General features: G+C 39.2%; 2 protein-coding genes and 4 gene segments (V, D, J or C); 2 read left to right on the top strand and 4 right to left on the bottom strand.

The window, feature by feature from the left end:
- Window positions 1–16,764, top strand: part of LOC139298190 (Ig kappa chain V-III region MOPC 63-like) — a 53,473-nt gene that overhangs the window by 24,378 nt on the left and 12,331 nt on the right.
- The window catches only part of LOC139298191 (Ig kappa chain V-III region MOPC 63-like), a 54,688-nt gene that overhangs the window by 21,004 nt on the left and 16,920 nt on the right, over window positions 1–16,764 (bottom strand).
- LOC139298187 (Ig kappa chain V-III region MOPC 63-like) overlaps window positions 1–16,764 on the bottom strand; it is a 45,016-nt gene that overhangs the window by 17,936 nt on the left and 10,316 nt on the right.
- The window catches only part of LOC139298189 (Ig kappa chain V-III region MOPC 63-like), a 33,763-nt gene that overhangs the window by 15,711 nt on the left and 1,288 nt on the right, over window positions 1–16,764 (top strand). Inside the window, 1 exon segment of the V gene segment in view lies at window positions 16,490–16,568. Within this exon segment, the coding sequence occupies window positions 16,490–16,568 (79 nt within the window).
- elavl1a (ELAV like RNA binding protein 1a) lies at window positions 1,628–9,558 on the bottom strand. 2 transcript variants are annotated; one of them, XM_070921102.1, is made up of 7 exons: window positions 9,490–9,558; window positions 7,605–7,664; window positions 5,142–5,334; window positions 4,554–4,657; window positions 3,822–3,975; window positions 3,465–3,690; window positions 1,628–3,158 (listed from the first exon to the last, which is right to left on the bottom strand). In XM_070921102.1, exons 2-7 carry the CDS (start codon window positions 7,638–7,640, stop codon window positions 2,834–2,836), a joined length of 1,038 nt encoding a protein of 345 aa, XP_070777203.1. In that variant the 5' UTR covers window positions 7,641–7,664; window positions 9,490–9,558; the 3' UTR covers window positions 1,628–2,833. The 2 variants fall into 2 exon arrangements, with proteins under 2 accessions (XP_070777203.1, XP_070777202.1); XM_070921101.1 differs by having other exon boundaries at window positions 3,813–3,975.
- tspan37 (tetraspanin 37) lies at window positions 10,264–14,018 on the bottom strand. The gene is made up of 7 exons (XM_070921104.1): window positions 13,956–14,018; window positions 13,114–13,305; window positions 12,934–13,008; window positions 12,715–12,813; window positions 12,124–12,276; window positions 11,935–12,018; window positions 10,264–10,928 (listed from the first exon to the last, which is right to left on the bottom strand). The coding sequence occupies exons 1-7, from the start codon at window positions 14,016–14,018 to the stop codon at window positions 10,851–10,853; spliced, it is 744 nt and encodes a 247-aa protein (XP_070777205.1). The 3' UTR covers window positions 10,264–10,850.

The following is a 16,764-nucleotide window of genomic DNA, read 5'->3' on the forward strand; positions in this document are numbered from 1 at the left end:
TACAGCAAATCCACAATAAGATTCTGAAGAGACATTTAATTCTTTCAAATTTGAAAAGCCATCATGTTTTTTTTTATTGAAATGATCCAATGTTAGAAGACATTTAATGGGCTTCAACTTAGTGTCCTTCAAAACCAAGAAAACAAAAAACTCAATCATTAAAAACACTCCAATAAGTAACACGAATGACCGCATACATTATCAAATAAATATCTGCGCCTCCTCTGATGTAAAATACACCATTTCCACTTATAAATTAAGGCGGAATGCAGTTTTTTCTGACTGCCCCTAAAAACAAATTCACTTGCATCTTTCAAGCAATTCCAACTAGACTGCTGAGAAAATTAAGCAGTAACATATAACGTCAGTAGAAAAAAGAAATTATAAAAAAAGATGACAGTCCAAGACTACAACAAATTTATAATTACCTGCTTTGAGCAAGTCATGAAATATTGCACAAAGTTACGGATTGGGACAAAAGAATAACATGGAAATCCTAAAATCAAAAAGCACTTTTAAAACCAAAATCTGAAGCTTGTGGTGGGAATACTCCCTTCAGAGGGGGCACACAGATTAAAGAGGGATTTAATGAAGCGTCCGGGGAATTATTGCTAAGGGGGGAAAAAAAGTTTTTATAAAGTGAATCCTAAAAAGTGTGAGCAGGTACTGCTCCCAGGAATCTTTTGATGCTTGTAACTATCACCAAGTGGTTCCTCTGTTCAATTTGTGGTTGGCTCAAGAACAATTACAGTACCGATGCTAAAGCTCCACCTTTCAACCACCTCGGAGAACAAGACAATCTACCATACTCACCACTATAACAAGATTAGCTGTGATATGCCAATGATCTTTTCTAAATGGATGATATCAGAAGTGTTTCACTGAGCAAGTAAACAAAGCCAAGTCCTCACTTGTTCACAGTAATCCCCGTTAGACAAAGATCAGAGTAATGGGTTTGGGTCTAAAGGCCTACATCTTCAAGTGAACAGTGAATACTTATTTGCCGTGTTGAAATATCAAACACAGCTGATGCACAACAAATCTGGCTTCATTTTAGATAACTACACTCAAGCCGACAAATCAAGTTTCATCTAAATGTAAATCGCCTCTCCCCAAACAGACGGGTACCAAACATCAGATTTACTGAGCCAGATGTCCATAAATAAGCCGGACATTCAACTTACAACTGCTGAAAAGACGACTGTACCAAAAGTGCCAACATAAAGCTTCTAATTATAACTTGCTAATTATGTTTCTCTTCAGTGGTTCAAACTCATCAGGCAATCATAGAAAAGTAGCTTCATGAAATGTTTGCAGGACAATCGCTTTCCTTCAAGTGTCTGTGTACAGGTTAAATAACTATCTCAACTAACATTGGTCCATATATTGTTAATTTAAGCCCGTCTCAGACGTTTAAAAGCCTCCAGTAGAAACACTTTTTATAACAGCCTGTTTTTGTTTGACCAGGGATCTTTTATCGTCACTGCAGACTAGAAAAATAATAGAACAAAACTTCAAACCAAATCTAAAAAAAGGTAAATAAAAAAAGAAACAAACCAAACAAAACTTTCAGCGAAAAGAAATAAAATTTAATGGTTTATGCTCAAAGTGAAACAATCAAAACAAAATGAAAAGAAAAGAAAGCAAATCTAAACTGAAATCATTAACAAAGGCCATTAATTTCTCTCCAAACTTGAGATAAGCACTCGTTAAAACAAGTTTGTAACTTACAGTGTAACAAATAAAAGTCTATGCCTTTAGAAAGAAAAAAAAATCCAAACAAAAAGAAAACAAATAAACCAAAATAAAAAGAAAACAGAACGGCAAACTGAGCCAAAGTGATGTTGCTCCCAGTCAGCGTCAGATATAACCTTAGTACCTCTTCAAAGAAAAAGAAAAAAAACATAAAGGTGTAAATTTACCTTGTGAAAATCTGCTCAGGGGTTATATGATCAAATCTCTCCCTGCCTTTGGTCCATCTTAATTCCCTACTAATTGACTGGGGTTCATATTCACCAGGACTCTCCTGAAATACAACTTATAATAAAAAGACACTTTACACAGGGACAACAAAAACAAACATTTCCCTCCAGAGCTCGTCATGTTTTAAAGTGTTAACCTGGTACGAGGGCGAGCAAAAGTCATAGATTAACATCAAAAAAGACTGATATTCATAGTAACCTAAAACAGATTGGTTAAAAGTGCTTTGCTCTTAGATTGACTCGAGACGGTGAGTGGTATTGTAGGTCTATGTGTCCACTGGATGATAATTTAAGGCATCTATTTCTACTTATGACGAGGATCCAGAAAAGAGCACAGCTTTTCCAAAAATAAAACAACCACTGGCTACAGGCCAAATATTGTTCTTATCCTTCTTTACACTAAATCATCTGCTAAAATCTCGACACTTGGAGAACAATTTGTAGGGCTTTCCTTGCGCTCCATATTTTCAGTGTACTGCTAAGAACCATTTGCCTTCGTCCTTTTTCTAGTCCCCACAGGTATACATGCAACACATACAGACAGTAATTTAGCTTTTTAGATCATTTTCAAAAGTTATCTTGGGGGTATCATGGGATTTTGCCCTCTCCATTCCCTCCATAAAAATTAAAACTACTGAGTGTCCTCAAGCCACAAGCATGAGTATAAAGATGAAAAAAAAAACACTCTTTTAAACAAGTATAAAGGTGCAGAAGAGTGAACGTCTCATGTAACTCTGAATACACTAAAACCCAAACAGATGTGTCTGACTTTACAGACACGTACTTCTGCTCTCTGCAATAAAAGCCCGGCGCAGGTCATTTCCATCTCTCCTCTACACCCGATTGTCCAGCTACTTGTGGCCCTTGCTGGTCTTAAAGGACACTTGCAGCATCTTGTCTCCGAGCCGGTAGCCGTTCAGGCTGGCGATGGCCATGGCTGCCTCCTCGTAGTTCGTCATGGTAACGAAGCCGAAGCCCTTGCACTTGTTGGTGTTGAAGTCTCGGATCACCTTGACGTTTGTGACAGCGCCGAAGGGGCCGAACATCTGCCAAAGGATGCTCTCGTCGGCGTCCTGGCCCAGGTTGTAGATGAAGATGCACCAGCCGGAGGTGGAGTTCCCAGGGACGCTGACGCCTCCCATGCTGCCCATGTGATCAACACCCATGGGGGAGAACCTGGAAATGAGAAGGTTTAGGTACATGTGTATTCATCAATAACACTGAAACCACAATGGAAGTCTGTCACAACCACGACAGTTTCTTTAATAATATAATGACCTGTTCATTTTAGGGCTGCAACTTATTATTTTCATTATCGATTATCAACTTCATGTTTTGGATTTGACTGATGCGTCGGCTGTTTTTCAACACGTTTCCTCGCGTTATTTATACGGAGTTTCTGTAGATACATGAGGTTATTAAGTTATCACAAGACTAAAACAAAGCTCAAGTCCTACTTAGTGTATGTAAACGTTCCCTCACCTAAAACGCTGTGCCTGGTGGTGTAAGGGCCCCCCGAAGCGTCGGGACTGGTTGTGGTAGAGCTGAGAGATGAGCTGCGTGTTCTTCGCCTGGTTTGGGTTGGCAGCAAATTTCACTGTGATTGGCTCAGAGGCTCCAGGTGGTTTTTGGCCATTCAGATTTTTGACGGCATCCTCCGCCTCTGCCCGCTTGTCGAACCGGATAAAAGCCACCCCGCGGGACCCACCTTGGTATTAGAGAGGAGCTGTTGACAGCCTATTCTGATAGAAGCACCATAACTACTGCTTTTTTTCCCTCACACAAATCTGTTATTGAAGAGAATTTTTGAATAGTAAGGAAGTCATTCACCTGTCGTACCTGTAGCCTGGTCAACAAGTACTCGGGAGTTAATGATGTGTCCATAACGTGAAAACATGTCCTCCACGTCCTTCTGGGTCATGGACTTTGGCAGGCCGCTGATATATAGGTTGGCATCCTTTATTGTATCAGAGCTGGGCCGTGCATATGAAACCTGGCAACAGGAAGCAACAATTGCCTCATTAAAACTCTACTGATACACATGTACAAAGCAAAGTAATAAAAAAACTAGCAAACGTATGAGTACTTAAATCTGTTAACATACTTTTGGATTTACAAGGGCTTTATATCAGGTGTTTTATGGATTACAATCATCAAATCATTCATCTTGTCTATTTATCAAAAACAACACTTTTGGACTTTGAATAAAATGATCTGATAAACAAACTAAGTGGTTTTAGGTATTAAGTCTTCGCAAAAAATGAGTGGAGTCAGAAGCATAAAAGAACACTACAGCAACAAAAAAAATGAAATCAAACTGAAAAGGTACTTTTTAGGAATTAAATACATGAAACACATTGAATTTGACAGAATGTGTCAAATAAGATAAGTAAAATTAAAGTCAAACTCAACAGACATGTCAGATAGGGCAGTAAGTGAGCTGTAAAAGCAGTATCACTTCCTCGGGCTGACATGTACTAGCTAGTTAGCGGACAGCACAGGAGCCACAGGAGAGTTATATGACATGACATCTTTGGTTTGAGAATTGTAGAACACCTTATTGCACGTTACCTTGATAGTTTTGGACTGTAGCCTTAGTCCATTCAGTGTACTGATAGCTCTGTCTGCATCACTAGGGTTAAGATAGTTAACAAATCCGTACCCTAAACTGTGGCCTAGAGAAAAAAAAAGGAAAACAATAAAATAAAACAAAAAAACGTTGTATAGTTAAAAAAAAATCTGCAAACAAATAAATATTTCAAAACAAAAACAAATCTTAACATTGCATGCTAGTCTAAACAAACAAACAAAGAAGCTGTCTACAGATAAACAGGGTTGGACTGGTTGGAATAAATAAAAACTTTGTGGTGGTAGAAAAACTTCGAGAAAGTACTACGCAACTCAAGCAGAAAATCAATTTGGGATATTGTTCAAATAAAAATTACATTATAAAATCACTGAGGACAGAGGAGCCAGTGGATATCCTGCCAATAAAGACAAGGTCATTTGAAAAATGAGTCATAACGCTGAACCACCACTGATATATTCAGTCTGTGTTAAGTCTATAACACAAATCCTTTCCCATTTTAAAAACGAAATCTCATGTTTAAGCGTCGTTCTGGTCTGTCACAGGTCTTATCACTTCAGAGCGTAGCATACCTGCGACTTTGTCTCGGATCAGCTTGGCAGACTCCACCTCTCCGATGCTGCTGAAGAGGCTCCGCAGCTCGTCCTGCGTCATGCTCTGAGGCAGGTAGTTCACTATCAGGTTGGTCTTGGCGTCCTTCCCCTCGTCCCCTCCCATGTGGTCTTCATAACCGTTAGACATGTCATACACCTCCTGCAGGTCGGCCTGGTGGGCAGAAAAGCACAATAGCAAGGTAAGCACACAGGGTACGCAGAAATAGATCTGAAACTAGAGCTAACTATCTAATCATTTCAGTCATTCATCAAGCAAAAATGCCAAACATTTACGAGTCCCAGCTTCTCAGATTTGACGAGTTGATCTTTTCTTTTTCATGTACGAAAGTAAACTGAATACATCGTTTTTGACTGTTGGTGGAAATGTTTAATGGGAATTTTCACTATGTTCTCACATTTTATAGATAAAACAGTTAATCACTGAATTAATAAACCATTTGGCAGATTCATCGATAATGAAAGTTATCATTAGTTGCAGCCTTACACAGCCTTACAAACAGACTGATCTCCCTCTAAAAACATACAAGTCTCTAAAGGCTGTCCATTCTGCACCCAGACAGGGAAGACGCTAAAGGAATTAAATTCAAACACATTATTTTCAGATTAAAATGTAGTTCGCTGTTCAGTGGCCAGCAGCACAAAGTCAAAATAGAATAAAACAAATCAGTGTCCCATAAACCAAAAACCTATAATTTATACTCTTCAGGCTTCTCTGACCTCATCTCTACCCTGCTACCTCAAACAACCCCTTTACATAACTGAAAGGGATACAGTAACACACAAGCTAGAGCATACAGCTGGTACGATAACACAACAGGCATGAAACAGACATGTTGAAATGTTTTTCCCCCACGTCTACTCTTTAAAAAAGACGAGTCCGTTTGTGGTTAATTGCTCAACCATTACGCAAATTCATGAAAAGCACATAGAATTATCAGCCAACCCAAAAGAAGCAGGGTCTAAATTTTGTTAAAATAGCACGAAAAACTCCAGGGGAAGTACTTTCCAAAGGAGGATGGAGTAGCAGCAGCTTCTTCCACTTATATTGTCAGCAACCTCTTCATTCATCAAAAGGAAGTACTGTAGTAAAGATATTAGGACGTGGTTTAGACATTTCTTGCTGAGAAATTAAACTTGCTGATAGTTTCATTGTGATTACTTTCTAAAGCTGAAATAAATAACCATCTAACACGCAGCACATTGTGTTTTGGAGACACAATGTTTAGTTTTCAGCCTTTTCCACCTCTGTACGTCTCTGTTTCATTCATTCATTACATCCAACTCAAACAGAGTCGCGTCACAGTAAGAAAAAAAACAGGATGACTGTTTCCGTATTACAGGAAATTAGGTTTAAATTGTGCCGCCGTTCTTCACTGTTCTTCGAATGTGGTGGAAGTGTATGCAGTAATGTACACCTTTCAGTTCCTAGTTTAGTTCCTCTAGTTCCATAGTTCCTGGTACTTTTTGGTCGACAATGGATAAGAGTGTCCATGTAGTGTAATTCGTTTTTAAAACCAGGGGTCAAAAGGTTCAAGGCCACTGGTAACTAATTACATTACACAAACATGTGACTGGATTTAAGCTGCAAATTGGTTTCAATGCCAACTTGAAATTTAAACAATGGAATATAATGCAATGCAATATAAAGGCCACACGCGTTTTACATTTGCAGCGTAAGTAACCAACTCTTTTAACCCCAGATAACATCAGTCACATGTCCATCTGCAGTCTAGTCTGACAATCAGTCTAAAGGGTCTGAGATTAGTTCAGTTAACAATGTTAAGTGCCCACAACAAGAATGGAGCCTGAGTTCAAAATACTTTAAAAAAAAGGTTGCTTCCGCTATCTGTGCAGCAGAGCGTGTCCTGATGGACACATTTGCTGGTGGCTGAAATGGAATCAGGCCTGAAAAGGGACCCAGTCCAGCGGTCAACCTGACAGAGGTCCATTCATGCAAAAGAAGGGTTGCGATTGTGTATTCTGGTGGGTAAGATACACTGCCTGAGAGGATGAATGAGAGTCCTGTATTAAACCACTAAACATGGGCATAGCCGGTGGGAACTGACATGCATGTGTCTTTTCGATTTCTCTTAATGCTCTCTCACTTTTAAAGCATATTAAATCATTAGTTGCAGCAAAATAACAACAGATCACTGTGTATGTGTGTCATGACATCTTTTACACAAATTTACCACAAGGCTCTGTCCAAGGTTCAGCATGAAGTGACACTTTATGGTGAGTCTGTACATTTCCAGCAGCCAAATTTCTTAACATAGACACAACTGCGATTGCTACCATATAAAGTGAATGAAGCATTCAATGCTTTCTCAACCATCTAAAATATCTGATCGCGCTAACATTCAGTTGGTATGGTCACAGACGGGGCACTGTTTGAAATGGGAGCTGAGATCTCATACTCACTTTCAAGTACTTAATGTGTCCTCGACGAACTGCCATGAAGACACTTCACTGCTCCTGAGGCTGCGTGGGGATAACACAAAATCAAACAACTCTGTCAGTGTGGCAGCGAGCAAACAGGCAAACTTGCTGTCTGAAGAACACAACATTAATATACACTTGACAACAACCAGATGATTAACGAACACATGATACCTGTTTTTTTTCCCCTTAAATAAGAAAAAACATCCCTGGAAATGTATGTAAACGTTGTAGAAAAGTTAAACGATTACGTTTTAAAAGGATATCCCAGCTAACTATTACATAGCTGAAAAGGGTTTTTCCAGCCAAATCAATTTTTTAAGTAGCACCAAGTTCAATGCAGATGAATGATGCTACAAAGTGGTGCAGACTCTTGTAATGTCTCCTAAGCAACGATAAAAAGGGGCTGTTTAAATAATTACTACTGGCTTCTTTCTTAAGTGATCAATTTGTATTGTTGTGTGTATCGTTGCACGCTTGATAACATTCACCATCTAACTGCTCTGAGCCACATCTGTTTGTTATAATCAACGAACTGTGCATCATGAAATTACTCTGCATGTAACCGGACAGCTAATGTTGGTGCAAAGTGGTCAGTCTCATGTAATGGCTAAAACAAAAGACATGCACAGAGGCCAGAAATTTTCTTTCAAACCTCCATCGATGCAAAAGCAGGATGCGTCCACCTTTTTATTTACAATGTAGCTTACCAATTTTAAAGAGCTTATTATTAAGCTTATTATATAAATAAAAGTACATAAGTCTCTCTGCACCCGTCATTAATGTCTCAAAGAATTATCCCAGATGACAATAAAATCATAACATTTTCTGTACGAAAACATTGGTCACTCACAATATGAGAAAGTATGGGTATGCTGTAATGGATTTCAATTTAATGGTGCTTCTACTTTTTTTAATTAATAAGCACCAGTACTCCTAGTGGAAAACTAGTATAATGTGCCAGTGTTTTGTTTAGTATCCAGAGGAAAGGGGTGCCTCAAAGTGGAGCTGTTGTGGAAAGAGGGTTGGGTCAGAATTTGGACGTGCAGTATTTGAATGAATAAGTGCTATTTGGTGTATTATGTATGGTGGATATATCAGCCAGCTTCATCACAATTTGACCTGCTTTCTCTGGATGAGCAACATTACTCTAGTGTTTTCAGTAGTAGCTCACACTGAGACAGCAGTTGAAGCTGTCAGAGAATCTGATGACAGATATTTCTCCAATATTTTGCAGCGCTACAAACGGGCGATATTGCTTCGGGTTAACGTCACAGATTGGGCCAGCAATGATGGCTAACACTAAAATGATTACAGAAATAGCCTAACATCGTCTTCTGCAACCACAATTGTGCATTTGCGTTTCTATCACAGGTCAACAGCACATCAATTCAGGAGTTGATCTCTAACTCGGAAACGTGCAGAGGCCTAACTAGCGTTAACGCTATTAGCAAGCTAGCCAGCTGCAAGCTCACTCCCTTCTCTAGTTAGAAGAGTAAACATTACGTCCAACCAGGTTCGTCAAAAACAGAGCACAACGTTACTATTCTGTACTTCATTGCATACAGACAACACAACCACTCGTATTACGTAAATAGGATAGATTACGTGGCGGTCTTTTGCCGGCTAGCTAACGTAGAGCACCGTGCCCCTATTTTGGAGAGCGTTGGATCACTGCATTTCTGTCCCCGCGCCTAAACCCCAGCGGCCTGCTAACAGGCCACGGAGGCTAACGTTAGCCACCGCTAGCTAATCAACGGCTCCAGGGCCGCGAGAGCGGCATGGCAGACAAACCTACTAACATCAAAATATCAAAGTATACAGCTGAGAGGCTTCAGGAAACATATGCCAACATTTTACATCTTACCAGCTTTATGAGGGTATTTTCTGTTTCTGCTCTTTTCTCCTGTTATTTCCTTTCTTAACGACGTTCACTTCCCTCCAAGTCAGCCTCACGTAGTGAAGAAGCCGAGAAGGAGCTACGTGACGAAGCCCACCACGCCCACTCGCGTCCAGCCACGCCTCTGCGGAGGAGACGGCGTGGTCAACATCCATGGTCAACATCCATGGTCAACACGCGCCACTATAATACAGATAAATTGTGGGTTTTGTTATATATTCAGAGTTCCTTAAAATAATTAGGCTACCAATCCATGAAGCAACCACATTAAGGATGCTAATTTTCTTCATGCAGATCCTTTTCAGTTTGTAAAGAATTGTAATATCATGGAGACTAACAATGCTGTCTCTATAAGCATTTTTATTGGATATATCAATACTGGTTAATTGGAATAAACCATGCTGTAACAGGCACATCAGATATGAATTGAACTACGTTACATTTCCTGCAGCAAGATGCTTGGATGCATGGTCTTCTATACTTGTTGTATGCCTGCTGCAAAATAAATACTGCATTGGTCAAATTGATTTTGCAACTATCCTTCGGCTAAACTAATCTGAACTTTAATCATTTGGCTGAGGGGGTGCAGATACAGTGTGATATGTAACCAGTATACGTATTTTGTACCTTGTAATACTCGCAGAGACGCTCTACTTTTAGGGACAATGCAGTGAGTGCAGGATATACAGAACAAGACAAGAAATGTGGTAAATACAAGGGATTTGAGTTTATTGTCCCTTCAGAAATTAAAAATTAAAAACTGCTCTGTATACAATAACTGCAAGGATAACACAATGTTACCTTACATACCCAGACTCAAACCATCATATCACATGTCATGATTTGTTTAACAAGAGCTATGCTGGAGGATATAAAAGACATCCTGACATAGGTCAGCAAAAAAGGCTTCAACCTGATGGCAACAACTCATATTCACCAGACTAAAGATGTGATGCATCAGTAAGAATTGTTTGCCTTTTTATTAAAACTCAGCAGTATCATACGACATTGTTGAGTCTACAAATACAAAGACTGAATGGTACAACAGTATATTTTAAACAGTAAAGCTTTGTATACACCATGGTCATCTTTTTGGTGTCAGAAATACCAATAAGTAACAAAACAACTGCATTACTCAAAATACCTTTCACCAAATGTTAGATGTTTTGTTGTGTACTGGAGTAAACCTGCATTAATCAGCAGTAGTGAGAGTCTAAAAACAGTCCCAATAATAATTTGATGCACATTTACACAATATAATATGACATACAATGAAGTATTATAGTGTCCGTGCAAAGTACAATGCTGTCCCATGTGTCACACGGCCTTTAGTTTTTGTACAGTACTTGATATTCCATCAGTGGTTGGTCCTTCATCATCTGTGCCACCGTCAGAAACAATACAACCTGCATGATGAGAGGAAAGAAAGGAGTGGAGGATTCTGGTTATCTGCCAAATTAAAACGATGAACTTCTTTTTTCATTGGAATAATTAGATTCCATATTACTGCAGCATGCAATTAATCAAAATGTATTCACAACATTAATTTGTGATGAGAAAAGTGAATAATTCTGACCACCAGCACTCCATGAGGGGATTTTGTGTCTCCGGTATTTAGTCATTCTAATAGAGCTGAAATGTTCATCTGAACTTCATTCATTTAAAATTAAATTAAGAGCATAACAGTGCTCATTGTTTTGGTTTTACTGTTTTGGCTCACTTCTCTCATCAGGTTTGTTTCAAGCAGTTGTTTTGAGTGAAAGAGCTCTGAAAAATTCACTGTAGACAGTTGATCGACCGAAGATTAATCCGCAACAATTTTGATGACTTTTTTCAGGCGTTGTTTAACTAAAGATTACCTCTATGAGAATAAACAAATTGTTTTTGGCTTTTTCTGACATTTTATGGACCCAATAATACATCGAGAAAATAATTGTCAGATAAATCAATAATGAAAATAATCATCAGTTACAGCCATAGTACACTAACTGGCTAACATCAAACGGCAGACGGACACAGTTAGTGACTAGCTGGTAAACACAGTGGAGCATTTAGCAACTAAAGAGCCAGATATTTCCCTCAGGAATTGGTTGAGACCAAAAACAGAGCTAAAGGAGAGTGAATACTGTACTTAAATTTACTGGGTGGTCAGAAATATTAATGCTAGTGTTGCTCTGTATATGCTGGATGCGCAAATAGGCCATTGTTTGAAACCACATTTTCCAATGTCAATGTTGTGTATGCAGCTTGGCTAAAATAAAATGTAGAAAATAAATTACTGCAGCTTTAAGGAACCACCCGTCTAAAGTAGTAAAAGCCCCTCTCTATCTGTGTTTTGTTTTTCACTCAGGGTGCATTTTGCATGAAGTGTATAAAAAATACTGTGTGAAAATGTTGTGAAGTCTTTCGCACCTCCACCACAAAAACCAGTGGGGAGCCCCAGATGATAAAACTCAGCACAAACTGAAAGGACATCTCCAGCTTCACCTGGCAGCCCTGAAAGAGAGAGAAGAGAAAGAAAGAGCAACAGAGGGGTCCAGTCATTCACGCTGGAGGGTTTTTTTATGTTCATGAGTGTTGACGTTATCTAGACATGTCTACCTGAGGGTAAAGCTGCCATGGCTGGGCCACAGTGCCATTGCAGAAGGGAAAAGTAGAGTTGCAGCAGCTGCGAGGAACCAAGAGTCCTCCTGTGCGATTAAACCAGTAGGTTTCCAGCCAGTCTCTGTAGTCATGGACACCACAACACTGCAGCTAACAGGGACAAAAGACAAAAAATTCTATCACTATCAATAAGAATAATCTTCCAAAATAGATCTTGTGTGAGATGTGAGAGTTATTGTGTGATGGCACCATAAGTTCATGAATGGGTGATTTGAGGCCTGAGGGTTGGGAACTTCCATTTTCAAGACAGCATCTAGTGGCCATTAGAGGAAATGCAACCCAAAGTGCTTGAACACTGGCTTCAACACTCAGCTTCACTTGTTGCTGCTTGTTTTCATGTCAAATTATAGGCTATATTGGTATTATAATCAGGTATATATATATAGGCTGTTGCTTTGGATAGTTTTCATAGTGTTGTGAACCTTTTGAAATGGTACGTAATATTTTACACATTTTGCACACCAGATACAAACATGCTTGGGGTATGTGGATTTCAATGTGACCCAATTCACATGAGTTAACACACACCTCTTCTTGTGTAGCATCCACAGCTCGAGAGTTGGGGTCCTGGCTGCTGCCTGAGTATTTCTGAAACACCCCACTGAGGGGAGCTATCTCTGAATCCAGCTAAACAAAAAGGAAGTACACACAAAGTACATAAACATGCAGTTTTTGTTCCCGAATAATCTACTGTGTCATGAAAACACAACTGTCCAGAGCACATAAATTTTTGTGCATCTTGTATACCTTTGTAGAGTGAAAATAAGCCAACGCTGAAGCCGTACTTTCCAGACAGAAGACCAAAACTAGCAGATAAACAAACTGGAGAAGAAAACACGTTATTATGTACAGCCCAAGCGCTGATGCAGGTACAAATACCCACGTTTACACACACACACACACACACACACACACACACAACCTTACCAGCCCCTGCAGAAAGGTGGAATCCCTGAGGCTCAGCCAGGTGCCGAGGCACCCGGTGGCCACCAGGAACACAGCGCTGGCGAGAGCGAGGACAGCTGGCAGGATGATGTAGATGTGAGAAAAAAATAAGCTGCTCTGTTTGTATTTCATCAGCAGGTAGACTCCACTCAGGCCCACCACCAACCCCACCACCTGTTAAATAAAACAAGACTCAATATTACACAAAAGACATGGCTAACACCTAGAAGCTCTCAAGGCTCCCCTTTTGACATTCTCCCATCCTTTTTTTAAAGGGATAAAGGAAGAGTTCACCAATTCTAAATATGTTTATTTGTTTTCTTGCCAGGAGTTAGATGAGAAAATGACCACACTCATACTTGCAGGGTAACTTCATCCAAACTCACATAGTCACCATAGAACATGGCATGAGCTTATTACAATAGAACGGAGTCACATGACTGCCAAAAAAGGCAGAATCAAATAATATAAAACGTACAAAAAGAAAAAAAAAATACAATACAGTTCACATTATGAAATGAAGTAGTTTTGAAAACAGATTAATCTTCAGGTGCGTGTGCTCTACTCTACTCTCTACTTGAGTCGACACATGCACTCTTGTGTCACATGACAAGTGGCATGTGAAATTATATGAGGCAGACAGGACACGACAGACAGGAGATTTCTTCTCTTTTTAACTCTTGTTTTATATCATTTCAAACGCATGTAAATATCAAGAATTTGTATATGGTAACTTCATAAATAATAATCATAAATAAGTTATTGCCAATATTTAGTGTCGGAATACAAAAACAAAATAAAATGCTGAAGTAAGTCTCGCATACCCACAGAAGTTGACACATCAACTGCAGTACTGTTTTTAAAGCGTTTCTTCTCTGTTCATTCATTTTCAGACTTCAGGAGCTGCGAGGAACGCGCGCGCATTAGTGATAACTGAACCATGAAGCCTTCATGCAAAGAAAATGCAATCTGTTCAAGGAACAACGTGAGCTTTTATAGCGCTGTGAACTAGTGCAACTTTCCTTCCGCGATGGCTAAAGATCAACTTCTCCAAAGAAGGCGGAAACATTTCTGTCAATGCAACACAACCTGAACTTTTTAAAGAGGGATTGTAACTGCTTGGAGGTGGAATCAGCACTATGTGGTTATAGGCTATGACTCTAAAGAGGAAGAGTGGACCTGACAGCCTGTGCAGTGATGTGTAGTGATGCTTCATATCATTCAAATTGACTTGAAAGTATGTTAACAGGCAACTGTATCTATAATGTGAGAAGGTAATGAGCCCTTCAAATCCTATTTGCGATCCTACATCTGATCAACGCTGCCCTCTAGCGAATTTAAGCGAAATAACCACAAAAAGAGACGAACAATTATAACCAGGTCTGGAGCAGCGCGGCAGTGCATGGTCAGTGCAGGAGGAAATAGGCCCATTCAGTCACATGAAAGTAGCCACAATACCACAATGTAAAAAAAGTATTCCTGCATCCAAAACCTCATGTGAAAGTGTGGAAGTATTATCAACAAAAGCAGAATGACCCCTGTCAGTGTCATATTATTATATAAAATTTTGATTAATGGATATTATTGATGAATTAAGAAATTAAGCGGGTCATGGTTAAGCGAATTTAGCTACTTTAAGTGCTATTGGATCTATAATAAAGTGGAATATTTTATCAGCAATTATATTGTTTAGCCTCCATGTAAAATCTTAATCTACAAGGTAACGAGTGGCAAACATATGTAGTACAGTATGCTGTTAACAGTATAAAGTGGCAAAGAGTGGAAATACTCAAGTAAAGTGCCTCAAATTTGTACTTTGGTGCAGCACTTGAGTAAATGTACTTCCACCACTGATACTGGATGAACAAAGAGGAGAATGATCTGCATTGTCTTTATTTAACTAAAAATGTTCCTAGCGTGTATTGCTAGGAACATTTTAGTTTTTTTAATTTTTAGTTTTTGATATGATGCTGTTCGTGGGGAGTTTAAAATCAAAAAGGATATCCAGCATGATGTGCTTTAATTTCCATTGAATTGTTAAAGTCTGAGATGGTGCCTTTATAGTTTAGTTTATAAGTTGATGTGTTTTAGTTGGTGCTTGGTGAGGTTCCTGTCAGCTCTGTGTTCAGTGGTCTGTGTCAGAGTCTCTTCCTCTTCAGCAGCTACAGTCGGTTCCTGCTGTAACAGCTCAGTGTCTCTGCAGTCTGACTGAGGGAGGTTTTTGTACGATGACAAATCACTGTGTGAACACTCCACCACTGTGGTAACTCTGACAGTAATAAACTGCTGCATCTTCAGTCTGAACTCCACTGATGGTCAAAGTGAAGTCAGAGCTGCTTCCACTGCCACTAAACCGAGCTGGTGTTCCTGATTCACGAGTGCTCACAAGTTTTATTAAGAGCTTTGGAGGCTGTCCAGGTTTCTGTTGATACCAGGACATACGATCACCATGAGTATCTGTATAAACAGCTCTGTTTGTTTTGCAGGAGAGAGTGACAGTGGATTCTGGAGCAGATGTCACTACTGCAGGCTGAGTCACAGTCACCTGACCGCTGCATCCTGCAGACAAAAACAAATCATTCATTTATCAGCAGACAGAAATGAGAGAAAAGGCAGCACATCATGTTTGAAATGTTGCTGAGTGAATCAACCTGTAAAACAGCAGCAGGCCAGCGTCCAGATGAGGATGGTGATGAGAGTCATGGTGCTTGTGGTTTCTGCTGTGCTGACTGACAGATCTGAGTCCTGCAGTGTTGAACTCACAGGACTATAAACCTTCTCAGTTCACTGGAGGATCAGCTGACGATGCAAAGCCTCCTCTCTATGGAAATCATTTCTCTGCTCTCAACACACTGAAGGCAACGTGGGACACAAAATCAGGAGAAATACTGCTTGGATTTACACCATCTATGATCTTAATGGAACAGAAGAAAAGATTTATATTAGAAGTGCAGTTGAGGATTTAAGGATGAGTTTGTGTCCACTGTGGTTGGTATGAAATGTCTGTTTGTTTGCCTTTAATTCACTTACAGGGTTTTACTGTAGATACGTAATATATTTCAGTTCTGCTTAATATGAGTTTTTTTAATCATCATCATTGAAAAACATCACGTTCATTGAATCATGTATCAACTGATATAAAACTGAGAAAAACAAGTTTGTTACAAGCAGACTGTGATCGTTTCTCTGTCAGGTGTAGAAAAGTGAAGCAAAACTAAAGAAATAATCTTCATTTATACAATAATTTCAGTCTATATCATTAAACGAGCTTTGTAGATTCAATAAAGTATAAATATTTGTGTGTTATTCGAAAAAGCAGAGAGTTTTTTCAGTGGACAGATGCTTGTTCTCAGTGCAGGAGGTTTTTGTACGGCCACTTAATGAGTTTGTATCACTGTGGTGGACTTTCGGTGGAGGAACCAAACTCATCATTGACTGTAAGTATCACTGATTTATAATTTCTACGACATGAGAGATTATACTACATTTAGCTAAATAATGTGATAAATCAAGAAATTATTGTGGGTATTTTATATGTTGTGGATATTTTTTGTTATTTATTAAACTGGGCTGGAATCGCACTTTGGCATAAACTTTGCACAGAGATTAATATTATTTCAATGTTATAGATAA

Source organism: Enoplosus armatus, chromosome 15, assembly GCF_043641665.1.
Source record: "Enoplosus armatus isolate fEnoArm2 chromosome 15, fEnoArm2.hap1, whole genome shotgun sequence".
Classification (NCBI taxonomy): domain Eukaryota; kingdom Metazoa; phylum Chordata; class Actinopteri; order Centrarchiformes; family Enoplosidae; genus Enoplosus; species Enoplosus armatus.

Coding starts and splice junctions, on each gene's coding strand:
- elavl1a (XM_070921101.1), bottom strand. CDS start 7,640: ATGGCAGTTCGTCGAGGACACATTAAGTACTTGAAA. Junction 3,691..3,812: donor CCAGGCTACAGGTACGACAG/GTGAATGACTTC, acceptor TCTAATACCAAG/GTGGGTCCCGCGGGGTGGCT. Junction 3,159..3,464: donor CACCAGGCACAGCGTTTTAG/GTGAGGGAACGT, acceptor TCTCATTTCCAG/GTTCTCCCCCATGGGTGTTG.
- tspan37 (XM_070921104.1), bottom strand. CDS start 14,018: ATGAATGAACAGAGAAGAAACGCTTTAAAAACAGTACTGCAGTTGATG. Junction 13,306..13,955: donor TGATGTGTCAACTTCTGTGG/GTATGCGAGACT, acceptor TTTATTTAACAG/GTGGTGGGGTTGGTGGTGGG. Junction 12,277..12,714: donor TGGATGCTACACAAGAAGAG/GTGTGTGTTAAC, acceptor TGTCCCTGTTAG/CTGCAGTGTTGTGGTGTCCA.